The 26,994-nt window shown below is 35.5% G+C and overlaps 1 protein-coding gene across 1 annotated transcript; it reads left to right on the forward strand.

Annotated features, from left to right (window-relative positions):
* The first annotated feature begins 1,504 nt into the window (after positions 1 to 1,504).
* Positions 1,505 to 26,136, forward strand: LOC136813287 (coiled-coil domain-containing protein 146-like). The gene is made up of 14 exons (XM_067069801.1): positions 1,505 to 1,746; positions 2,900 to 3,427; positions 4,012 to 4,085; positions 7,361 to 7,418; positions 7,933 to 8,028; positions 9,008 to 9,081; positions 9,423 to 9,521; positions 13,424 to 13,607; positions 14,019 to 14,278; positions 20,927 to 21,091; positions 22,228 to 22,348; positions 23,146 to 23,251; positions 24,085 to 24,255; positions 25,009 to 26,136. Exons 1-14 carry the CDS (start codon positions 1,567 to 1,569, stop codon positions 25,218 to 25,220), a joined length of 2,328 nt encoding a protein of 775 aa, XP_066925902.1. The 5' UTR covers positions 1,505 to 1,566; the 3' UTR covers positions 25,221 to 26,136.
* Positions 26,137 to 26,994: the final 858 nt, after the last annotated feature.

Raw genomic sequence — 26,994 nt, forward strand, 5'->3', positions numbered from 1 at the left:
CAAGTTCATTAACAATTTTATTTTGAAATTTGTTTTTAAAAACAAAATCCCCATGCTAGATGATAATTTCATTTTCTTAACTTATGGACCCATTTGGAAGTATTTGTAATACAGATCATTTGGCAGTGTAGTTGCAGCCTACACAAGAATTGGAATCTAAAGTCTGGAGTCGTAACGCCTTGTCAGTGACCCCGCAGAGAAATTTTTAGTTGGCAGACAGTGACTTTAGGTTGGTTTGGAAATCGTTTTATTTTAAAATGCAATCTTCACTTTAAAGATGAATACTTTTATTTCTTTGGATTCATGAAAGGTTCAAGGTTTGTTTACTTTTTATTTCAAATTATTTCATTGATTTATTGAGCTGCAATAGCTGATTGAAAAACGAAGATTTTTGATAGTTATCAGCGTGGGCTTGACCGCCATTTTGAATTTTGATTTTTTTTCTCCTGTACTCGGCAATTTAGAGGTTGTTCGTAATACGCGATTTGGCTTACGCGTAACACTTGTGGATTGGGCGTACCGCCCGGAAAATTTACCGTATTCTAACGCTAATATAATCTAGATAGGAAACAAATATTAAATTTGATTCGTTTTTTGTTCGTATTTCTAAATTTCACGATAAAAAGAACTATTTACAAATTATTTTCTTTACAGGCGTTGAATCAACATTGACATATTTAATGATGTCATTATCAATTATCAATGCCGTGCATATTTTGTCAGTGCCGTGCATATTTTGTCAACATCCTTTTTATTGGATAAATACCACTAAAATATACAAGAGAAGTAAACATAAATATATTGCCCGCAAGCACGGCTTAGCTAAGTGCACCTCTCTTATTCATTATCTAAGAATTGGAACGGGCAAAGATTACCGTGCGGGCTGATAGCGAACAAAGGTTATTTGAAGATATTTTCAGTTATAATCCAAGGTAGAACAAACTAAACATAGAAAGGGGGTATTTTTTAATGCTCTATACGATGATCGGTATTTTTTTTGAATTCTATGTTTAGATTTTCTACCCAGCCCTGTTGCTATGTACGTGCGCCCTGTTGCTAATACCTTTACTTGAAATAGAAAGTGAAACCAAAATAATTTAGCGCACACTGCCGTTCGTGTAATGTCGATAAAGTGAAAGGAGGTCCTGACTGCATTTGATGGCTATGCATGTTTGCCTCCATTGATGCAAATTACTCAACTTCACGGTATGATGGCTATTCAAGTTTTCCCTCCACTGATGCAAGTTACCCGACTTCACGGTACATGGATTTATGCTAGTTAGAGGCTTTGGAACTACTTCCTCACTCGCTTATAAGGTCGTGTTTTTACATTTTTTGCTTAAAAACACGTTAAAATCGCTTAAATAGAGCTCTTCGATTGTTTTTACTCACTCCTAGCTTCCCCGACAGCCACCAGATTAATATACTATTAATTTACTTACTTAATTACTTAATAGCCCCCTCCTTAATAGGTTAATGACTCTTTGACTCTTTTTGTTCTCTGAAGGTGAAATAAAATAAATACATAACAAAATCATTTTGGATCCATAATGTTGATAAAACAAAATGAGTTCAAGAAAAACTGAAAACTATGAACATCAACCTGAAGATGGTGGACAAAAGCAAAATTCAGGGGAAGATTATGATATTGGAGGGATCATCTTCCCTATAGCACCAAAACCAAGTTATGAAAATGCAGAGCAAAGTGGAATCAACTCAACACCAGCATTCCAATGTATTGATGATGTAAGTCAGTCAATTTTTCTTTATTTTGACATCTAACACTATAATAACGAATTTAAAATTTGGTGCCTGAAAATAAAAGGCATGCAAAAAATGCTGCCTGAAAATTAAAAGTTGCACAAATTAGTAATCATGATAAGTGTGTAGAAATATCATCTTAGAGCTCTTTTTTAAAGGGACATAAAAGTAGTAAAATGTAAACATTGAGCAAACCACGTGTCATTAAAGAGAACAATTAAAATCACGTGTCCAAAACAAATTTGTAAGACAATTGAAACAATCAAAATCAGGCGTTTCTGTTTTGATTTTGTATCCCGCTGCATACGGTTGGTTTACAAATTTCGTCAGTACTTCTGAGTACTTTTAGAGCGCCCCAAGGCAAAAACACTCAACTTTGGATTGAGATCCATAAAATATCAATCACTTTTAATTTGGAACCAACTATTATTACATACAAAGACTGATCTTAGACCATTATCTGAATATACGATCAAAAAGAAGGTTAGAGACTTCCTTCACATCTAATCCTCTCGCATACCTTGAAAATGAAAGTTCATCTCTACAAAACCTTGAAATTCACATACAATGACAATTAATATTTTTCAGGTTTTTCAATAGTTGATGTCATATTTTTTTGTATGCATTGTTATTATTTTTTCCTTTTTTTATTGTTTATTTATGGTTAGGTATGTAAACATTGTTTTTATTCTGATTGTTAAAGTTTAAATAGTTTTAATAACCCTTAAGATACCTCCCATAATGATATTCGACATGACCAGCTCACGCGACCAGGTGTTCATTCCATTTGATTAGACGGTACGTCTATTGGATGGACTCCTGGCCTGCATTCCTCCCCTAATTTATACAAACTTAAAATATGTAAATTTTTAATGATATGCAGGCGAATAAATTACTTTGAATTGAATTTGAATTGAATTGAATGGAATTGAACTTCTATGTCCCTTAAGGAAGAGTTATATAGCTAGGATTTTTAAATAAACCTCTAGGATGTAAGATCTAGTATGCTAATAAAACTTCTGTTTCCATGCCTTTTTTGCCCACTCAAATTATGATCACCTTGTTCTTCTCTTTGTATGTGATTTTATTGATTAACTCACTTTACATTTTATGGTTTTTCATTTTTGTTTAACTTAAGCTCTTAACGGAGGGAAAGATTACCGGAGCAAAAGCAGCATGGTACAAATCGAAATACCAAGATTTATTACAACAACTTAAACTTACCAGAGAAACTGAATCAAAGTATTTACATGAAGGAAAAGAGTTGATGCAGCTGGTACAAAAACAACAATCTGATATTGAACAAGGAGAGCTTTTTCCAGCTGGTGTTGATAATGAAACTAATAGATTACGCGCAGATTTACTGAAATCTAGCAATGAGCTGGCTGCTTGCAATGAAAGAATATACCAACTAGATTTTAATATGAACGGCCTCAAGGAGGAGAAACGACTTTTGGCAAGTGAATTCGAACGATTACCTAAGAAAGAAGAAATTGATAAGAAAATAAAAGATTACACTCAGGAAATTGAGGAACTGAGGCTTGATATTGCACAAAGACTTCATGAATGTAAAAGTTTGAAAGATGAACAAGGGACAAGGAATGGACAAGCAGAATTAATTCATGGTGATTTGGAGAAGTTAGAAAGCGATGAACAAAAACTAAAAGTATTTTTTGTCTTTTTTCCTGTTTCTAATTATCAATAGTTTCTTTTACTGCTCAGCTTCTTTTGGTCATTATTGTTTTATGGTTGTCATGTCTTTTTACTAAATTTCCTATTCATTTAAGCATAAACACCTTTCAAAAATGATACTTGCTAGTATCCTAAGGTTCACAAGACTAAAGGTTAAATCTCAAAATGAGTACCTTACAAAATTTAAAAGTTTTACTGTGGTGGTCATCTTTGAGATTGAGATTGCACATTTTCATATAGAGGAATAGTCAATGTTTTCATATGACAAAATGGCCAATCTCAAAGGCAGAACAGAATTTCAAGATTTCCAATTTTCCAAGACACATATTTTGAGATTGAACCTTTAGTCGTGTGGACGACGCTATGTGGATTTCCAAGCTTTTGCGAGACACGTAAATAATAATTGAAATCAATTTAAAGACTATATCAATGATCTTAATTTTGGAGATTTTGCTTAAAAAGAATAACATGTATAATGTGATCCAACTATCATAAACCTTTTGCTTATCCTTGTATTTAAATAAAATAAAGGTTGTATTTGATTTTAATTTTTCTCAGGACAAATTAGTGAAAATCTATGGTGAGCCAGCACACATCTCCAAACAATGTGAGCTTGTTAATCGTCAAATAAGGTACGTTTTATAAATAGGCCTCTTCTTCTATCTGGAAAGTTTTAAGCATAATTTAACATACCTTTTATATTAGATTTTTAAAACGTGGTTCGACATTTTGGATTTAAAGTCTATCCGTCTCAATATAATCTGTAGCGGAAAATTTTTTTTTTGAAAATTTGAATTTTAATAAAATTCGAATTAGAAAGTGATTTTGTACTCGTTTAAAAAATAATCAGGAGCAAAATATATCATCGAATAGAATAAATTCAAATATATAAGTAAATGATAATTAGTTGTAGCACAGTGTTGGGTTTTATATTCGAGCATGAGTCTGGTAATGTCACCCAAATAGGTGAAAAAATTTGGAAAAAATAAAGTTTTGAATTTCACTTTTATTTCTGGATAATTTTTTATTAATGACTTCAATTTTCAGAAAACATAAGTATCAGGGCTTAATCAAACTGGCTTGGTCCATAAATTTAACCTAGAGTAGTTATAATCAGACAAATTAGGCAAAAAACTCTTTGTAGTTTACACTTTATTTGAGATAAAATATGCATTATCTAATACTTGTCTTAGATTTCAGTTCATGGCTAATATATTAAGCTGCATTGAAAAGCAAGTTTTACCCTCCAGTATGGCATATTTTTCAAATTCTGACACTTTTTTCAAAATAAAATCTAAAATACTAAAAAATATTCCCATAAAGTTTGACTTCATGAAAAGAAAACTGGCTATGGTCAGGTAATTTCATTCTAGATTTGAAGGACTCATCACAAGGCTTCCAAAAATCCAAAAGTTTGCTATATTTCAGTTAGCCAATAAAAATTAGAAAATGAAACCTTGTTGGTTGCGGACATAACTTTTTGTTGAATTTGATTTAAAATCAGCAATAAACATTAAATTGAGTTATTATTTGGCTTTTAATACTTTGCTGTACTTGAACCAAAACTTAATTATTGAAATTTGTTGTCTTGAAAGGTCTTTGTAACTATGATTTCCTGAAAATTGAAGATTTATTTGTAAAAGAGAATCCAATCATATATAATTTTTTGTTTAAATCTAATCTTAAAAGTTAAGATTTGAGCTTGACATCAACTGTTGTACATTTTCATAATCATTAAATATGATTTTTCCTTGAGAGTCGCTAAACTTTTTCAATAGAAAGGGTTAAATGTATAATAATGCTGTGTTGCGGACATAACTTTTTCTTCTTAGGGTAGAACCATAGAACATTATACATCATTAATTAAAGATTTTGGAGTGTCTTTTTCTATTGCCAAAATTTGAGGAATATTATAGAGACTAAATCAATATAAAACCAAAAGATTTGGTTTGGTTTGATTTCAGTTATTACATGTTTTTCTTTGAAAAGAACAAAAGAAGACTTATCAATAATATTAGAACTTTCTCATATTTCTAATAGAAGAACGACCCTCTAGAGGACACAAAAAATAAAAAAAAAACAAGGAAATGCATGGTTTTTACAAATGTAACTCTTTTGTATTGTCAAAGTGTTAGCATAACTGCTTAAGGGGGTCAAAAATCTGATAAAATACTTTAAATAGTTATGTCCGCAACATACAATTTGCTACAGAATATGACTCTGTTTTGAACTATTGGAGCAATTCTAACCAGTCTGTAAGTGAATGTGTAGTAGATTATGTTGTGTGAACACTACACAATGAATTTAATATGCAAATTAATGCATGATTTATCCTTTATTCAAGCTCGCAGGCTCAGAACCATCATTTTCAAAGAAACAAAAAGGTTATTTTTCTGTTAAAATTTTAATTTTGGACCTCAACTTGGCATCAGAGTATTTGTTTTCTATTTCTAATAGCCTAAGCACTACTTCCATATAATAAAACATCATGCCAGCTTGCAAATACACTTTATCAGCAACATTTTAGATGAAATAGTTATGTCCGCAACATGAAATACATATGATATGAGGTAAAAAAACTGAAATCTTGCCAATGGAAAATTATCAGACTTTTTTCTGGTTTTAACCAACTTATAATGACCTCAAATGCAATAATTTGTCAAAGAAACCTAAAAATGGTGTTTGGGGGCTGAGAAAACTTCATGATTTGTTGCGGACATAACTTTTTGTTGCGGACATAACTAATTTTTGGAGAAACTATTTTGTTTCACCGTCTCCCAACAAATAGCCTTTGGGACTTCAAATTTGTAAAAAATGACCCCAAATATGACCCTTGATATAGAAAAATGATTCAGCTGAGTAAGAATAACTGCTTTGAAAATTTAAAGGATAAAACAATGTGCGGACATAACTCAAAATTGTGAACGGAAATCATACCCTGTTCACTTCAAAATGGAATATTTTTCAATGAAGGACAACTGGTATTTTAGTGTTACTTGGTTTGGTTCTCTAATGGATGGGAAGGGTTAAAAATCAAATAACTATAGATATTAACACTTTCACTTCTCTAGCAAATCAATTGTGTGCGGACATAACTTTGTGAACGGAAAAAGTTATGTCCGCAACTTTTTGCATTTATTCTGGGAAAAACTTCATTTTGAAAAATCTTTTTGTAGATTTTGTTTTTCATATCCCTTGGCTGTAATAAAAAGAAAAATTAAGTATGATCAGACATGATTGGCCTAGATTATTAAATAATGAACTTAGACAATTTGCTTAAAACCTCATTTTCCGTTCACATTTTGATGTAAAAAGCTGTCCTGAAAAAATTGTGTACTTTGTAAAGTGAAAAAAATGACTGTTTAAGCTTGCCAGTATCAAGACTGATAAAAAACATCAGCTGGTATCATTATTGCATGCACCTAGATTTTTCACTGGGGCCTTAAAGTTGAAAAGTTGACAAAACCGAAAATGGGTGACATTAGCAGACTCATGCTCATTCTTTATTTTCCGATCTTTTTAATTGTTTTTTCTATTTTATAATATTCTACTGCTGATTATGTCTTCAATACACGTTTTTTTATAAGAATACCCAAAAATTTTAAAGCCTTCAGATGTTCTTAGCTTTTTAAGTTTAAAGGCTAATCTTATCTTAACTTGTTCTTAGCATTTTGGTCATCGAAGCCTTATATTCTTATATAAAATTACATCGAATTACATTAGTTACAGTCTTTCCTGTCTTCGCTGCAGATTATTTTGAGACAGACTTTAGACAGTAAACAACTAAAGGAAAAAGACTCTTAACCATAAAATTCAAAGCTTTTGAACCTTTTAGTTTTCATCCATCTCCTATACGTAGGGTTAGATTTCTTTGATTCGTTTCAGTTCTCTTCAATTTTTATTTTAGAGATCTTTTGGAAAAGAATAAATTAAATGAAGCAAATGTTACCGAAGTTGATGCCGAGGTAAATATAACGTTCGGACCCCCCATTCTTAAGGGGGGATGACACCTTCCGAAAAAATGAAGAAGGGGGGTCAGAAATTTTCATGAAAAATGGGGAAGGAAGGTTTAAGAAGGGGGTTTACATATTTATACTGTAGAGTATTATGGAATTTGGTCTTCATGAAAAGAAGTTTTCTGTTAGAGTAGTCTGAATTAAAAAGAAGAGTTGTTTCTCTTTCTCTCTCTAAAGATATTTCACATATATTTGTTAGCTATCTTTGTCCAAAATCCTTGGGGGATAGGCATTTTTAAAGGTTGGGGAGGGAGATGCCAAGAAGGGGAGGTCAGACCTCTTTCCGCACTATGTAATAAAGTTCATATTTTCCCTAGAAAGCCTCTACTATTGGTAGTTTTGTTGAGGTTTCGCGATTTTTAATCTGGAAAACCTCTCATATTAAAAACTAAAAAAGAAAAGAAAAAATTTAAAAATAAAAAATTGACCTGGTAAAAATTGACCTTTTGTTTTTCTCTTTCAGTTCATGAAATTCTGTGCTAAGAAGGATGTGCTTTTGATTGAAAAAGAGCAACTCGCCAAAGCTCTTGAGAATCAACGAATTCTTTACGAAGAAAAGGTATGGTAAATAAATAATGATTCCATTTTTAAATTTTACCCAGGGAAAAGAAATCATGAATCATGATTCGGAGGATGATACACCTACAATCATGGTCAAAATACATTGAGAATTTAGCTTATTTCCTCGTTTTTCGAAATTTGGAGTTCGAGCGAGAAAGTCGCTTTTGGGCTAATTGATAAATTTATTCGAGTATTTCAATTCGGGAGGGGTTTATAGACTTCCAGGTTATATTCTGGGAATTTCCCTTTTTTCTCAAATATTACGACCATGATTGTACCAACGCTTTGGCTAAAAAAGTCATGAAAAATGAGTTTGGTTCTATTTTACCAGTACCAAATGACGGCAAATGTTTGAAGTTTTTTCATTAATATGTACGCATTGCCGACGATTGATATCATATAAAACTCAAACTCAAATTCCTTCTGTGGTGCTTAAGAGTTAGTAGGTTTAAGGAAATTTTTTGATGACATACAATAATGTGTATAATATTTGATAAAAATAGGAATTTTCTGTAAAATTTTAATACAACAAATGATTTTCAAGCGCTCTGATTTACTTCTGGAACCTAAAGTTTTAACATGAGACTTAGGTTAGGACCTTAGGACCTGAGGTAGGATTCAAAGGGTCAAAATTGTTCCAATAAAAGCTGGGAATATAGCCTAGAAATCACCAATTTTGATGTCTTAAAATTTACAGTCGAAATGAATCATGGGTAATAACGTCTTTCTTTTGGTTCTAAAATTTTGGATGTTTTTGCGTCTAGCCGATGGTAAACCGTTATGGAGGCGCAATCAGTCCTAATTACCCACGACTCATTTCGACTGTGAAATGGCCTATTAAAGTGGAAGTGCTTATTGCAATTCTCGCCCGAAATTAAAATTCTGAAAAACGGTAAAATGTTCAAAATGATCAATAAATTTTGAATGTCGTATAAATGACACGATTTGAAGAAAATTGTCTGGTCTTTCATTTTTAGGAGAAAGAAGTTGATTTACTGATGAAAGAATGTGACTTGGCCAAGGAAAGACAAGCAGAATTGTTAGGGGATAGGTATGTATTCAACTATCTGTCAGTGTCTAGAAATGCACTTTTTCAGATCAAAAATTTAACTCATGATATTAAGGAGCCGGCCGTTAATTCCGGTCTTCGGCCGTTAATTCAGGTCTTCGGCCGTTAATTCAGGTCTTTAACCGTTAATTCAGGTCTTTAACCGTTAATTCAGGTCTTCAACCGTTAATTCAGTTCTTCGACCGCTAATTCAGGTCTTCGGCCGCTAAATCAGGTCTGTATCCGCTGACGGAAAAAAAATTGTATATCCTGCATTCTATTGAAATTTGGTCTTTAAAATTATGATCTGCATTCAACTACAGTAATTGTATTATTTTCTACAGGACAAGTCTTGATTTGAAGATTAAACATGTCAAAGTAGATAAGAAAACTGAACACGATGCTCACGCAAGAAAGCTCCGTGAAAAAGATCGTGACTTAAAGTAAGATTAAAGTTCTAATACACCTTTTCGTTCTAACACACCTTTTCGTTCTAATACACCTTGGCGTAGCCGCCAATTGCCGCGCGGGCATTTTTTGTCCACTTTATCTCACTAAAACCGTCCCAGTCCTTTTTTTGCACCTATAGACAATAGAAAAAGGTGTCGAAGAAGGATTGAATCGAGTTTAGGGGGATAATTAGATAATAAAGTGGCACGCGCCTGGCTGCGCGACTATGATCGAAAAGGTATATTTTCTTCATTTTCTTTGTACTCTGTTCCAGAGTGTATCTCAGGTTTATCCTTTCGTTGGACGGCAATGAATTCTGAAATTAGCCGTAGATATCGGGTCCGTGTACAGGCTACTTTCTTTGTTGAAATGGCAAAAGTGAGTATGATGGGAAAAAACTATCAGGGAATAAAATATGCTCGGTAATTTTCTAATGAGATAGACCGCAGGGGCGTATGTAGGATTTTTAGGATACCCTGCAATAAAGATTCAGCTATATATAGTGATTCAGCTATATATAGTGTCTAAGGAGGGCCCACCATGGTTGGGCCCGACGGGCCAGAAAATTTTTGAATTTCGACCCTCTAGATTGGCTAAAACAGCCACCTTTTTATGCCCAATGTACCATGAACCAGAGATAAAGAATTAAAATTCATTTCATTTAAACACAAAATGAAGCTGGTAAAACTAAGATAGTTTTTTGGGTTAAATTGTTTTAAGAACCAAAAAAAGAGTGGCCTCTAAAATATGGAATAAATGAAGGAAAGAGAAAGGAGGTGTAAAAAAAATAAATAACTATCATGAATTTTTTAAAGAACTTTTTGAACTTTATATACAGAAAAAAGTGAAAAATGATAGCAAAATAATACAATAGCACACAAAAGATTATAAATTATACAAAAATCTTTATCTGATCGTGATGATAGCAATAATAATAATATTACCAAACTGTCTAACATTTTTTATTATGATTTTGATTCTTATTGTGTCAAATTTATTTATCTTATTGCTGCCAAAAGGTGACTTAAATAATTTCAAGCAGATTAATAATAAAAGCCTTTTGCCATTTCAAATGAAAATTTAGAGAAAAAGAGCAAAACTATTTTATTCAGACTGGTCAAGAAAAGAGTATTTCATTAGAAAATTGATTAATGTGATGCATTAAAGTATCCAAAACTAGAATTTGTACTGAAGCTGAAATCTCTATAGTTGGTTCATCTTGAAATTGTAGTCTAGCCCCATTCTTGTGTCTCGTTTGGAACTGTTTGCCAAATCAAGCAGGGAATCCTGTACCAGGGGTAAAAAGCCCCCAATCCGAATTGAAAACAAACCATGTCATCAGAAACTCATTTATTCATTATGTATATAATGCAGCATGTTTTATGTTTGGTATCAAAATTCAGTTGTTGTGTTATAAATTTTATACATTATGCATCCAAATTCATTTGCATTGGCAATTACATATCAAAATCAAATCAAGATGTACTTTCCATTACATGACAAATATTGATATCCAGTTTACAGGGAAAATTTTGAATCCAAAAACTTTCAAGAAACTAAATGTTAGGTACACATCATCATTTTGATTGAATTATTCCATTCTGTTGTTTCCTTTAAGTTAAATATGGTTTCACTCATCTTATTAGCACTAGCAGACTTTGTCAGTGTTTACAAAGATTTTGTACCAACCACGTGAAGGTGCAAAATAATCCATTGATCTAGGGGCTACTGGAGAGTATGATGGCAACGGCAACTAACCTGAAAGTATATAATGAAGAGGGAATTAGGATCTTTGCAAGCTACACCTACATATTTAACAAACACAAAACAACAAAATTTAAGTCAAACGACAACTGGATAACCAATGAAATTAATCTTATATAATAACCGGCTGACTGTGGGTAACCGCCAACCGCAATGCTTCATGACTGAGCCAATCTACTAAACTTATTGGATGGGTTTTTTTGGTTCTGAGAATAATACTTACAATTCAGGAAAAGTTCTGCACACGTGCAAGGCATCGAAGTGTATCCATCAAAGAATTGTTGCCCACAAGATGGAGAGAAATGGAACTGTACAGGCAATTTCCATTTGGAAGAGAACTAAAACAAAATAGAGAAATCATTTTTAAGATTGTCGTGCAGTTTTTATGACCAGTACTTGACTGGCAGGTGCTGGCCTGCAAACTAAACATAGTCAAATACAATATGTTTGTGTACCTCAAAATAGTGTGCGAAAGACCCACACAGATCTTTTTCTCTCCCCAGAAAAATTTTTTAACCGGCCAAAACATATTAAAAACATTAGGGTGTCAAGGTCAGAATCACAAAATTTTCAATGTTATTTTTTTTCTCTTATTTCAAAATAAAACCACAATAGGTTGGTTGTCCCTTTGCCTCTTAAATTGCCACATATTCATCTCCTGTCGTCAACTTTTTCTTAGCCAGAGTGATTGGCCAAACAAACAGTAAGTACGTACCCTGATTGATCAAATATCTTATAAATATTTCATGATTGGCCACTCACTCACCACTCACTCACCACACACAACAAGTGGTTTTGTTGATTACCAAAAATTATGACAAGTCATAGGCCATAGGCAGATAAGTAGAGAAAGAGGGGGAAGGGAAGCAGTTTTTCCTGCACTTATGCTTATCAGATTATAATTGATAATTGATTATGATTGATTTACATACATGCAGGCATGAAAAATAATAGAAAAAAATACCACATACCTTACAGACTTGACTTTCCTTGTTGCAATTGATTTCAGAAGATAACCATAAGAAGAAAAACAAACATTGAGATGACCTTGATGGCAGCCCTCAGATGACGAATTTGGAGAAGATCGAAAATGTGCAGGCTTCAAATTCTTCAGAATTTGCGACAAAATAGATAAAATCAGGACTGTCTATTCTGGTTTTTCTTCTCCAAGCATCTAAAGCCATTTGACGAGTCTTGACTTTTAACGTTTTGACACTAACAGCCATCAAATCCCGGGCAAACCCTGCATTTTGACCTCATCCAGGTCTTTCTGCAAAATTTTGCAGGGTGCAGGCCTGCAAAACGCTTTTGTACACAAAATCTAAAATACAGACTCGAATTCACGCTTCCTGTAACGCGACTTGATAAACAGTTTTCTTATATTTACCGCGGACTTTAAGTCAGTAAAATAAATCTAATGACACTAACGAATGATCCGGAAAAACAACTCCGGGTAGGCTAAAAACAAGCTGCGACAAAAAAGACTCCGGAGCATACCCTGCGAGTGCATGTTTTGCAGGGGTGTCGCACCGCCCCTGGACCGTCATTCGAATTCACAAGGTAAAGACAGTGCTTTTTAAGGAAAATTGTACCTTATTCTGCTTAAAAAAACTCAGAGAAACTGAGCGTAATGAATTTAGGTTTATGCGGAACGGTATGTAGTTTAAAATATTCAGAAATTGTAGAATAATTTATAAAAAGTATCAATTAAGAGATTTTTTAAGAGAGGTTTTTTATAAGAAAGAAGGCGCACTTCTATGCTGACAGAGTAGAATTTAAAAATAATTTCCCATGATTCACGACAGTGTTCAACGCAACGCTGCAAGTGGGGGGAGGGGGTTTCTATTTCTTTTGTTTAAAAATGCTTCATAAGTAAAGGGAAGGTGATGCATTAAATGCGCCGTTGACAAAACCAAAAGCTCCAATCTCAGAATTATTGCCTGATAAAACTAAAAATATTTTTGTTTGTCTGGGCATAAATTTTTGAGATTGACCCTGTTTCATGTAGACGGGACACTCCTCACTATGTAAGAAGAGCCAATCAAATTTAAGGCTACTAATTTTGTGATTGGACCTTTTGATTTGCCAACGGCGTGATGTCCTTCAACTTCTCAAATTTCTTTTCCCATAGGATTTTAAAGAAAGCTGACGTTCACTTAAAAGTCATGAAAGATGGCTTAGCACACACAAAGAATATTTACGACAAGATTAAAATCGAAGTTGACCTACAACCGCGTGACGATGGCACACTGATGGAGAAACGAAGAGAATTGCAGAGAGAAGTGGATATCGCTAAGAGAGCTTTCACTCAGCAGGTATCCGCTTAGTTTTAATCAGAATAACCTTTGCTCTAATTCCCGCCTTTTCACAATTTTGACGACAATTGGGCTTTTCCAGAAATGGTCCGTGTCTGCTGAGGATATCGAATATCTAGGGGGTTAACGATTTTTGTTCAAAAGTGGATATCCAGGGGGTTAAATATCTACAAGGGAGTGGATATCCAGGGGGTAAAGTGTCTTTTCAAGTAAAAAATACGATATCCAGGGTAAACATCTTTATGAGAGATATCCAGGGGGTCTTTACTGATAAAGCAGGATATCCAGGAGGGGGCTCGATACTTCGAAAAATCAATATTCATATGTACTACTGTGCTACGAAACAGTAGCCCGATTGACATGATTCAATTTTTTATAATCTCTCAAATGGTATGTTTTTTGCTTTTTCAGAACTCTTTGACCCTTCATGAAAAACAAGTAGTTGAAAAAGGTTGTCAAGAAGAAGACAGGCTACTGTGCGAACAAGGTCAATTACGAATCGATGTTATTGACTTGTCCAGGCTAAGTCAAATCAAGACAGACGAACGAGAACAGAAAGCAAGAGATTTCTTGAAAGCTGAGTTGAGATACCATAAAGCAATTGAAGATCTCAAAACCAAAGAGTTATCTATACAAGATAATGCCAAAAAATTGACAGAAGTTCAACGGAGGTATTGATCAGATTTCAATGGTGCTCCCCAAAACACACCTTAGGCCTTGGGGTTCTTCTTCAGTCACAATGTATGCTTAGCATTATGCTTATTTTTTACCGAATTTGAGCCTAAGTATGCTTTGATAACGTTGATAACATTGATAATAAACCATTTGCTAAAGATCCAATCGATGATTGGTCCTTTAGGGAGAGGTTGTTATGCAGTACAGTCTCTTTAACTCAAACCTCTTTAACTCGAACATCTCCTTATTATTATTATTATTATTATTATAATGTAACAAAGTTCTAGGCGCACGAGGGCCTCTGGAACTGATCGTGATTATACGTATTTTACAATTGTCTTGTGTTGAATCTTTTCGGGTGTTTACTCCATGCAGTGTTGAGTCTTTCTTTGAAGACTTTGACTGTCTTTGCCTCAGCGACATCTTTTGGCAATTTATTCCAGGTTGGTATAGTTCGATAAAAGAAGGAATTCGTTTGTACACCACGGAGTCCATCGCTTCCAAAGTTTGGAATCATCTCAAAGTTGTGCCTTCTGTTTGGTCGCGTTCGACGGGCTATCTGTTTTGGGATGGTATCTTTTTCGTAATAGTTGATGTGCTTGTAAAGTTGGACCATGTCACAAAAAGTGTCTTCTAAACTCGAGCGTAGGAAGATCTAATTCACGCAATCGTTCTTCATAAGACATATCACGACATTTTTGAACAAGTTTTGTTGCCCGTCTTTGTACTCCTTCAATCAGATTTACGTGTTTACGTAGAAACGGAGACCATACTGACTGAGCGTACTCCAGATGCGGGCGAACAAACGCACAATACAATGTTTTAAATGTACTTGTACTCATATTTACAAATCCTCGATTGATTATGCCAAGTATCGCGTTTGCTCTTTTGACTTGCTTTGCAATGTGTTCTTCAAATGTAAGTTCTGAGTCAATGAGGATTCCAAGATCTTTTTCTTCAAAGACGTGTTCCAATTGGCGTCCATCTAGGGAATATGGATGAGCATGTTTGATGTTTCCAAACTTTCCTAGCGTCAGAACGTGACACTTTTCAGGATGGAATAGTAATAGCCAGTCTTTCGACCATTCTACAAGTGTGTCTATATCATTCTGAAGGGAAACAGAGTCTTCGATGCAATTGACTTCTTTGAAGATTTTGGTATCATCAGCAAACAATAGGATCAATGAGATGACCTTTTCAGGAAGATCATTGATGTATAGCACGAACAGCATTGGTCCCAGTACACTACCCTGTGGAATACCACTCACTACAGGGTCTGTAGTCGAGAAGGACTGGTTCACTTTTACTGATTGAGTTCGACCTGTTAGAAATGACGTTATCCATTTTAAGATTGAACCGTTGATGCCATATGCTGATAGTTTCTTGCATAGTCGACGGTGGGGTACAGTGTCGAAAGCCTTCGCAAAATCGAAGTAGACACTATCAACAACGTTTCCTTTAGAGATGCTCTCATAACATTTATCCAGATAGTACAAAAGCTGTGTCACGGTTGAACGGTTGTTAATGAAGCCATATTGTTTGTTCGATAAAAGATTATGATCAGAAAGGTGCTTCATGATGTGTTTCCTCAGTATTGATTCCATTAATTTGCACACTACTGATGTCAAACTAACAGGTCGATAATTGACTGCCAAATTCTGAGGTCCCTTGTTTTTGTAAATAGGTGTGACATGTGCCACCTTCCAATCTTGTGGTAATGAGCCTTCAACTAAAGATTTGTTCATGATTACAGCCAAGGGTAGAGACAGATAGTCAGATAATTCCGCTAGTATCCTAGGGTGTATTTCGTCTGGACCGAATGACTTATTATGATTGAGCTCTTTCAATTGATTCTGTACCATCTCCTCAGAGATATGAATATCTCTGATGGATGAATCAGTTCTCTTTTCAAATGCAGGAAGCTCACCTACTGCTTCTTTTGTGAATACACTGCAGAACTGTCGTTGAAGTATATTAACTTTTTCGTGATCTTCATGCTTTAACGAGGTTTTGACATTTGGTGATTCAAGTAGCGATGAAACTGTACTAGAAGATTTCATCTTGTTACGCACATGTGACCAGAAGATCTTCGGTTTGGTCTTTGCGTTATCACAAATTCTTTGTTCGTAGTTCCTGTGAGCTTGTCTCATCAATTTGCTCACTCTGTTTCTTACAGGGGTGTATTTTGCTCGATTGTATTCTTTTTCTTCGGGCGATGATTTCATCCATTTCCGATGGAGGCGTCTCTTCTCTGCTATTTCTTTCCGAAGTTGAACTCCAATAGGTATTTTACCTTTCTTCTTCCAGTTTTGACCACCGATGATCTTTATGGGTACAAAACGGTTTCGTATATCCAAAATCTTCTTTCGGAAAAGCTGCCAAAGCTCCTCGGTTGACTTAGAATTAGCCATCTCCGGGAATTGCTTGTACCAATCATCAGAGTTGAGATCTTGTTTCATTGCTTCAAAGTCTGCGTCCTCGTACTTGTATCTTTCTGATTTAGGTTTCAATACAGCATCACATTTGATAGTGAAGGTCAAGCAACTATGATCGCTTAAACACAAAGGACTGAGATACTCTAGACATAGAGCTTGGTTAGCTTCACCTGTTAGAATGAGATCGACTAAAGATGGGTCGTCAGTCCCACGGCATCTGGTTGGTTCTTCTACACTTTGGTGGAGAAAGGAGTCGCGAAGGTCATCAAGAAATTTTTCTTCTTTACTTTCCTCGAGATGTGGCGTCGTCCAATTTTTCCAATTGATTGTTGGGAAGTTAAAGTCCCCGACAAAGCATTTATGAGAGTATTTGTTGTTTGATGCGATATCTTTGATTAGATGATTCAACTTGTTGTTATTTTCAGCTGACGTGTCATTGTTCGTAGGGGAGCGATAGATACAGGAGAAGACCAGGAGATCGTTTCCGGATAGACGAATTTCGATTGTGGATACTTCATTGAAATTGACTTGGTTCATTGATTGGTTGACATCGGTGACCAAATGTTTGATCGATGAATGAGCAAGAATAATTATCCAGCGACCGATGCCAGTGGTCATGTTCGTATGACTGACACATTTATAATGTTTAAGCTCGTGTTCGTGTAGCTCTCGCAGTCCACCGTGCTTTGGTTTCACCTCACATATCGCAATGATGTGGGGATGATGTTTCTCTACATCAAGCACCAGTTGTCGCTTCTTCTCAGGTGTTAGCGTGTCGGCGTTGCAATAAAAGATCCTGATTTCGTTTATCTTTATTTCAAAATCATCTACTTGATTTACGTTATGGTTTTCTTGAATTATTGTTCTCCGATTGTTTTCGTTTGAGTAAGATTCTTGGCGAATACTACATTCTTCGTGTCTGTCTTCTTTGTTTGGGATCTGATTTTGACCTTGATGATGTCGAATCCGTTTTTTGAGTCCCCTCGAACTCTCCATTTATAGATATCAGAGTTATCATTCTCATTTCTAGTTTTAGCTTTGAACGATAGTTCCCTTACGTTCTTTCTTTCATCTGGTGTTAGATCTTCAGTTATGCTTGTTGTCTTGTATTTTTGGATGCCCTTGAGAGAAGGAAGGTTTCCGAGAAGTGAAAATTTTTCCTTTTCGCTAGATAGACAGATTAATAAAGGGCGCTTCTTTTCCTGGGATGGTTTTCCGAGGCGACTGACACGTTTGATAGTAGCGCGTGTGTGAGTGTCTTTAACAAGACCTTCGGCCCATGAACTGTCATCTTCTTGTTCTTGTTCTGCTAAGCCATGGATGACGACGTTGCGAGATCTTTTGATTTTGTCATTTTCTTCTGCTTCTTCTTCACGCCATGCATCCCTAATAGCTTCTCTGATAGTTGTTTGCTTGGCAGATACCTCAGAGGTCTTTGTAGCGTCAGCGTAAGACTTTTCCGACAATGACTTCATTTCTGTTTTGATAAGTTCTTGCATGTTGTGCTTGAATTTCTCCATGTTGGTTTCAATCTTTTGTTCAACATATTCCAAAGTGTGGAGTGCTGGATTGTTGTCCAGTTTCTTTTTGAGGTCAGCGAGTTCTTTTTCTCTGGCATCGGCCGCAATTTTGTCTGCTTTGAACTTCTTCAGAAGCTCTGCTTCTTTCTCAGCTTTGACCTTGATAATGTTTTCACAATTTGCTACGTCCCTCTGCAGAGATTTCACCTTTTGGTTTGGGGAAGTATATGCACCAATATTCTTGGTCATAGTCACGCAGTTCACGCAAATGAACTTTATTCCTTTCGTCTTTCCAACAATCAGCTGGATGTAGTATGGAGGAAGTTCAGAACACGAATAGTGAACACTTCTCTCGCACTCGGTGCATTCGAGTCGATCTTTTTTCCTGTCGGTGATACATCGTGATGGTGTACAAGTCTCCAGATCTTGTGAGCTTGCACTCAATTCTTCCAATGATGATGGTGATTGCAATGGTGAAGGTGTGACTGTTCGACTGCTCCGAAGAATTCTCTTCATTATGATGGATATGAATGAGATTTCCGTTTAATTAGTCAAAAATGTTGTTTTTTTAAGGATTTTTGAGATTTTCTTGAAAAAATGTTGAGCTGTGAAAAATGCGTGTGCTCTAGTTGACGTCAAATAATTCGAACAAGTTTTCTCGTCCTTTTAAAAAGTTAACAATGCCTTATAAACCTTCCTTCATATTCATAACTCGAGAAATTTAATAATAATAATAATAATAATAATAACGATATATTTCACAGTATCTCCAAAGTTTTACAATTGGCTCTTCACCTGGAAATTGAGTATGATAAATATATATGTAGCGTATAAAAAATATGACGTTCATTAAAAATACTGAGACCGGTTGTAACTAGAGACTAGAAGGCTAAAAGTTGGTAAAGCCAAGTACGATCAAATACCGTTGTAGAGTAATATGAGCTTTGCAAAAGTAGACTGAGTGAACGTAGTGCTAGTGGTTTGTGCAAGACCGGTGTAAAACCAAAGTTTGAATTTAGATTAAGCTATAAGATATAACAAAATTGATACAACTTTTGATAACAACTAATAGAACTAATTCCTCCATGGACAGTAAAATAAAGTACGACCAGACCAGGACGCTAGTAAGGCTGTTAGATCTAGGAAATTAGTAGAGTAAATACGATTGACGAGGGATGTAAGAGTGACACATGAGTATGACTTGGAATTGCAGGATGTCCAGGAGTAGTAAATATATAAAATATCATTAGAATAAATCAAAACTAATTAAAATCAAATAATTAAACAAATAGGGGATAGTTGCTCTAAAGAATAATGACCGGAGTGTAACTACTGCTACTGGCTACGGAATAGGGATAAGTTGATCAATACGATGGAAAATGACTAAGAGATACAAGGCGTTAAAGGATTCGGAGTTAGATGTGGCAACGTCCCAGCTAAAAACGATAAGCAATATAAAAAAAATACTAAATAATGAAATATTTATTAAAAGTGCGAAAGTATGTTGTTATTTCGTAAAGAATAGCAGAGTTGGTTATCACAAGGTAAAGACTCTCGCAAGTCTATTATTAAGTTATCAAAAGGATAGTTATTGTTAAATTGGAATCAAGTCATGAGCAGAGTAAAATCCCAAGGAAATAGCTGGACTTTGAGATTCAAGACATGAAATACTTTAAATTCATACTCTCGGGTGCCTAATAAACGTACATGTACGTTTATTTTTTTCGTGTCAAATTTCCCGCCTGTACGCACCTTATTAGGAACTGTACGGTTATTTATTCTGAAGAATTTTCCCGCCTGTACGTTTATTCCCTCCTGTACGTTTATTTATTTTCACCCAATATCGCCCAATTTATACTGGAAAAATTTGTTATTTTTTGTCCAAGGAAGATATGTTGAAAGGCAGTTAATTACATTCGAACGTATTGTGGGAGATTTCAAGTGTTACACGAGTAAATTCGAACGTTTTGCTTATTTAGTACTTGTCATTGATCTATAAGAGATATACCTATACTTAAGTCAGTCGTTTTGACCTGGATGTTCTACTTTTGAAAAATTGGTAGATTATTCCCTGTACGTTTATTTTAGCCTGTACGTTTATTTATTTTAGCTCTGATTTCTCGCATGTACGTTTATTTCAGCCTGTACGTTTATTAATTCCAATTTTATTCTCTCCCCTGTACGTTTATTTTGGTCTGTACGTTTATTAGGCACCCGAGAGTACAAGGCTCCTAGCGAGGCCTTGATCCAAAAAATGCCTTTTAGTTTCACTACAAAATATGTTATAATTTAATTCATCCCGACATTTTTGGGGAAGTCCATTGAATATACGCGAAGAGTCGTATTCAAAACTACCCATAATGATATTCGGACAAGCCAACATTGTGCCAGCGTGAATAGGGTTTCTCAAACCTTCTCGAGGTGTCATTTTTTCCGTCGGAAGGAAAGTTGGCCAGTTATTAGAGTTAATGGATTTCCATGCAAGTTTAGCCATGCTAAATTCTGCTCTCTCGCGTATTGGTAGCCATTTCAGCGAGATCACGTCTGATACGTTTGAGTAGCGTCTCTCACGAAACTGGCGGTTGCGTTTTGTATGTGTTCCCTGTGCGTGTTTGAGTTATGGAGACTTCACTATAGTATGCGGATTGTCTTGTTTGCAAAAGGAAAACTATCCATTCTCCCTTCATAGGCTAGAAGATTTTGCTAAACTCTATGACATCATCAAGAACGAGCGGAACAAGTGCGTCAATCTGATCCAAACTAGCACACAACGCGCAGCTGAGATGCAAGAGAAAATCAAAATCCTTCAAAATGAAATCGAAATTTTGAGAACTGCAGCTGCGGCTAAAGACAGGTAAGAGAGAACAATTTTTAAATGCATGTTGTTCTTTTTCTCATTACAAGGAATAATTTTTTCCGAAACTCAAGAACCTTTTTTCAGACTAACTTGGATTTATTAATTGTTACTTTGTTCCGAGGAAGGAAAATCGAGAAAAAAACCGAAATTTTGTGAATTTTGGGACCCTTACCGGGACTTTTTTCCTAAAATTTAGTCTCGGAGTTTTTGGTTGTTTTGTAACACTTTGGGGGACTAAAATTAGATATTGTAATTTATACGAGAGACTTTAAAGGTTCAAAAAAGGCACCTTTAAAGGCGGCACATACCCGTATCCTTTATTTGCTTAAGTATTCCTTTCCCCGGGTACAAACTCTTCATAATTCGAACGATCACACATTACCCTTGTTGCTCGAGTTATGTAGACTTTGCATACTTTAAGATGAAGTTCTATGGCTTTTTGATTTCGGGTTTTCACGAATATGGTTAAAAAGAAACAGTGTTTTGGTAGTGCCGTAGGAAGCATTTTCATATTGGGGGGCTGAAAATTAGTGACACCGCGAGGGCCAAGCATGGTTTGGCCCGAGGGGGAAAATTTTGAAAATTTGAGCTCTAGATTGCTTAAAAATACACTCAAAACATGCACATAAAAGACAATTATGACAAATTAAAAAAGAAAAACTTAGCATTTTGCAAAATAACCATTTTTGAAAAAATTATTGGGGGGGCATACCCCCCCCCCCTTGCCCCCCAGTTGCTACGGCACTGTTTGGTGCTTCTTGCATATAGATCCGCCCGCTCTTGTGAAACACATATCGGGCTTTTCAAGGAACAGTCCGTTCCCCTCCCCCGCTGTTGAGGATATCGGATATCCAGGGGGTTAACGATTTTTGTTCAAAAGTGGATATCCAAGGGGTTAAATGTCTACGGAGCGGATAAAGTGTCTTTTCAGGTTAAAAATATGGGGTAAGCATCTTTATAAGAGAGGATATCCAGGGGGTTGAGTATAATTTTAAAAGTGAATTTCCAGGGGGTTCGATAATTCGAAAAATCAATATCCTCAACAGTGGGAGTGAAATTTTTTTCTGGAAAAGCCCATTGCGTCAGTGGTACTTAACTTATAGTGATTATTGATTTTACTCTCCTTTGATTAGACAATACCAAAAAGCTAAACTGAAGCACTCCAACGCGGTGGTGATACGTGACAGCCTTCGCAATGAAGTTAGTAAACAACAAATCTCCGCGGAGGAACTCAGAGAACAAATGGAACAACAGGTAATACACTTTTAATTCCCGTAAATTAATTTTCTCAGAATTGGCCTTGAAACAGATGCGACCTACTGTATTTTCGAGGAAGGTAATCTGGCGCATTTTTGCCTCAATCCTTCAAGAAATATATTGAGATTTTAGTGTATTTTAACGTTTTTCAGAATTTAAAGTTCGGGCGAGAATTACTATTTTAGCACTTCCACTTTCTTCCATTGAATGTTTCGATTTTAGAGGGGTTTGGTGGCTTCTAGGCTATATTCCAAGCCTCATTCGAGCAAATTTGAGCTTTTAAATCCTGAGATCCTAAGGTCCCAAGTCTTAAGTCTCATGTTAAAACTCAGAGTTAAAACTCTACTTTCCAACTGTAGTTTAAGGCGCCTAAAAATCAATTGTGGTGTTCAAAATTACACCGGGAACTCCCCTTTGTCTCAAATATTTCTTGAAGGATTGCTGCAAAAGGAAAAAATGGGGTTTCGGCTTCTATTTTTCTAAACCGATCATTGATGCTCTCTGTCGAATAGCAAGTTGAGTCTTCTTGGCAAGGCTTAAAATAACATAGGTTTCTGCTCATCCTCTTGCGAAAAGAGTTAGGGATCTATAAAGGTCTGCGATTCAGACTAGAAATGACGGTCGGATATCGGACAGTGTCCGACCCAAATTGCTCTGCAGCTGACCCAAAAACCATAACTTTCAACCTAAACCAACCCTGATCAGACATTTTTCCAAACCCACTTAAATTTGTTATCAAACAAATAATTTAGCAAATACGATTATTCTTGACTGACCATGATTTATTCTTTCAGCGTTTGGCCATTTCAAAATTGAATGATATGATCAACAAAGCGGAAGAAAATATGGTGGAATTGAGAAGACAATATGAACTTTCGGTTCAAGAACGAAACAAGAGAGGTATGCTTTATCAAAAGTCTTTTGGGTTTTAAAGGGACATAAATGTAGTAAAATGTAAACAGTAAAATGTAAACCACGTGCCATTAAAGAGAACAATTAAAATAACGTGTCCAAGGCTTGTAAAACAATTGAAACAATCAAAATCAGCCGTATTTGTTTTTATTTTGACATGTGGCATGTGACATTTGTTTTGATTTTGTATCCCGCTGCATACGGTTTGTTTAAAAATTTTGTCAGTACTTTTATGTCCCTTTAACTGGATTCTTAGTAGTCTACACAATAGACAGCTCCAGGCTTTTAGGCCTTACTCATGGTCTATAGGAACTGCTATATGCGGCCACTAGTAACACCACTGGGAATTACTTATTAATAGTTTTAAACATAATAGACTTTCACAAAAGATGTTTATCAATAGAGATTTTAAATTAAAGAATGTTTAAAACACAGCTGATTGTCTTAGGCTTCGAAACTCTTCGAAATATTGTTTCATCAAAACCTCAGTGCGCATGCGATTTACCCGGAAAATTTCAATATTCAAAACAGGAGTAGTGCTCATATCCCGAAGAGTAGGAGTTTTACGCTCGAAACGAAGGAAGATATGACGTAGCCTAGATTCTTAGGCACAGAAACAATATGATAATTTTTTTTCTGATCTCAACGAGAAGTGGTTAATAAAGATTAATAGGTCCTTATGATAACCCATAATTCATTGTGAGATTTTTAAAAAATTGGATGTTTTAGAGTCCATGAAGCCGTGAATTTTTATATAGTTTGTTTCAATAAAAAACGTGTACGTCATCGTAATCTTTTAATCGTTATCGTTTTTTCTTTAGGTATCCAACTGATTGAAAGAAACGAAGAAGTCTGTGTGTTGTATGAGAAAATAAACGTTCAAGGATCTGTGATACGCAACGGTGATATGGAAATGCAAAGTCGTGAAGAGGAGATGAGATTTCTCAAAATGGAAGCATCTGATTTAAGAAGACAGATCGATCTCTTGAAAGGTTTGTTAGGGCCGGTTTCCACTTGCGCGCGCTGCGATCTCACTTTTTGGCTTCAATTTTTTTTGCTTGGGAAAAAGATTACGTCATAGAAATGTAGCGCGCGCTCGAAAAAAAAAGTTGAACACATTTCTACCTTTTTTCAACCGTTACGTCAGATCACGCCAATGGAATTGCTTCATTTTTATTTTGACCAATAGCGATAGCTTTGCTCGAAAAAGTGCGATCGCAGCGCGCGCAAGTGGAGACCGGCCTTTACAAATGTCAGTACCAGTTCTAAAAAGGGATACTCTTGTTTGGCAAATATAGTCTAAATCAAGCTTGTAAGAGCAAAATAATCTGTAATTAAAGAGAATGCCAAAAAAGATGTCCAAATAAGGTCCGGAAAATTAACAAACGTATGCCGCACCTTTTAGAGTAATCAGATGGTTTATGGCCCTGATCAGAAAATCTGATTTGTTTTTGTTGCTATAACAATTTTCTGGCATCAAAGCAGTATAATTTGCAAAGAAAGAACTGTGTAAAAAGCCTTTTAATTTTTAATCATCGAATTAGACAAAACCGACAAATTCGAGGCTTGTTCTTTGAACAGACCTTAAAAAAGAATAAATTTCCCATTGGAAAACTTGGGCTACTTTCAATTTTATTAGATGGTGGCCGCCCGGTACCCCAATACCTTGTCTGATACACCACTACTGAACCTTCTACACTAGGTATCATACTTCTAAATTCGCTTATTTCCTTTTGTTCGTTCAGGATCTTTGCCGAACAAACAAGCATTAGATCGAGAGTTGACGACGCTTCAAATTCAACTGGCGCAATGTCATGATTACATTGTGGATCTGGAGCACTCATTAGAAGATTCTGGCAATGTGGATAGAATGCGTTTCCTGGATGGGAAGGATCCAACCAGGGATGAGTTAGCTACCAAAGTGGAAACGGTATGGGATATTGCTTTAGTTTTGTAATATAATGTTCTTCTAATGTGTTTCATGTCTTAGCAGAGAGGCGTTTCAGGATTTACCCACTTACCTTTCCCCCTAACGGTCTTTTCCTTACGGGCTGAACATCAAATACCGGCTAGAAACAGAACAGACGGCCTTGCACAGCCATTAATTTTTGACTGATAGGATAAACAGATATTTTTTCCAGCCCTAAGATTTTTACCATTTTGGCTGGGATGCAATAAAAGACTTGGAGAGTACTATTTTCAATTTGGACTCTTTCATTATAACTAAATGCCCTGTTTTAAGACTTTTTTGTTCTGAAAATTAATCTGAAATTTTAGGCTGGTTTAGATCATCAATAAACCATATAATCAAATTGGTCTCACCTTACAGTATTATTATATTCTGGAATTTTCTGTTATTAAGTATTGATTTTATTTAATAAACTAAAACGTAAATCATAACCACAAAGAAGAACATGCGAGCGATTCGAGCAAATTTTAAGTTATAAGGATCGATGATGCGCAATTTGTAGTTGTAAAGTTCGTGCATTTAATTTGGCCGCCGAAAGGCTTCCCTTATTTTCAATAAGGTCTTATCTCAAAAGAGCACTGCTGTGGGACCGCACTGGAAGTAGTTCGAATCAATTCGAGCTGTTGTTGTTGGGGCCTGAAAATGCTGATTCCTGCTGAAGTACTAGCCAGCTTCTAACTAACCTCATAACAGATCATCTATTCTGCGAACACAACGCTCTGCCCTTAGGGGATATGCCGAATGTGACGATTTAACTTGGTTGCTCAGCAAAGACATTCAAACCGCCTTGTTTTTGCCTAAAAATGAAAGTGAAACCCCCAGGGTTTACAAAAAAGACAGGGCTAGATCCAGAGGCTACAGGGGAACGTTGTTTTTCTAGACTTTGTTTAGAGGAGGTGAAATTGAAAAAGAAAGAAAAAGAAAACATATATTAGATATTAAACTCATGTATCAGTATTTAGTTTAAGATAAAAACCGTCTTGAAACAAAATGAAAAGGTATGAATTATTCGACTCTGCGATAGTCACAACCAACTCTTTCGATGTATGAAAATGATGTAATTGTTTTAAAATACTGTACAGCATTTCCATTTTTAAGACGGAACTCTTGTGTTGCTTTTGGGTACTTCTTCATAAGTTTTTTTATTTGTTTTTTTCGTTTTCGACCGCACATCTAATCATGTAATGAGGGTAGAACTCTGATGAATCGTTCTTCAAAAAGCTCACAAGAACCTCATTAGTGTTACTGCCGAATTCTTTGGTAAGTGTTTTTTCCATTTCGTCCACATCTTGCTTTATCATTTTAATAGTCTTCGACATCTACAAAAAAAAAAATAACTAATCAGAGACTCGAGTAGCCACGAGTTTAAGTTTATGGGGATCAAGGAATTAGAATAGGTGGGATTATAATCTCTTGTTGCTCCCAAGAGAGATTCGTTGTCTTCCCAGTGCCGTAGGAAGCATTTTCATATTTAGGGGAGGGGCTGAAATTTAGTGACACTGCGAGGGCCAACCTTTTCGGTCGTAGTCGCGCGGCCAGGTGCGTGCCATTTTATTATTTAATTTACCACCCTAAACTCGATCCAATCATTTTTTATACTTTTTCTATTGTCAATTGGCACGTAAATAAAACTGGGACGGTTTTAGGGTGGTAAAAAATGCCCACGCGTCAATTAGCGGCTACGGTTGAAAAGGTTTATATCAACGGGAAAAAATGAGGCTTTTTCTTATTTGAATTATACCACATGACACGATATGACCAA

This window comes from Clytia hemisphaerica, unplaced genomic scaffold (genome assembly GCF_902728285.1).
Source record: "Clytia hemisphaerica strain Z4C2 unplaced genomic scaffold, Clytia hemisphaerica genome assembly, whole genome shotgun sequence".
NCBI lineage: Eukaryota > Metazoa > Cnidaria > Hydrozoa > Leptothecata > Clytiidae > Clytia > Clytia hemisphaerica.

Coding starts and splice junctions, on each gene's coding strand:
- LOC136813287 (XM_067069801.1), top strand. CDS start 1,567: ATGAGTTCAAGAAAAACTGAAAACTATGAACATCAACCTGAAGATGGT. Junction 22,349..23,145: donor GAGAACAAATGGAACAACAG/GTAATACACTTT, acceptor TTATTCTTTCAG/CGTTTGGCCATTTCAAAATT. Junction 23,252..24,084: donor TCAAGAACGAAACAAGAGAG/GTATGCTTTATC, acceptor TTTTTTCTTTAG/GTATCCAACTGATTGAAAGA.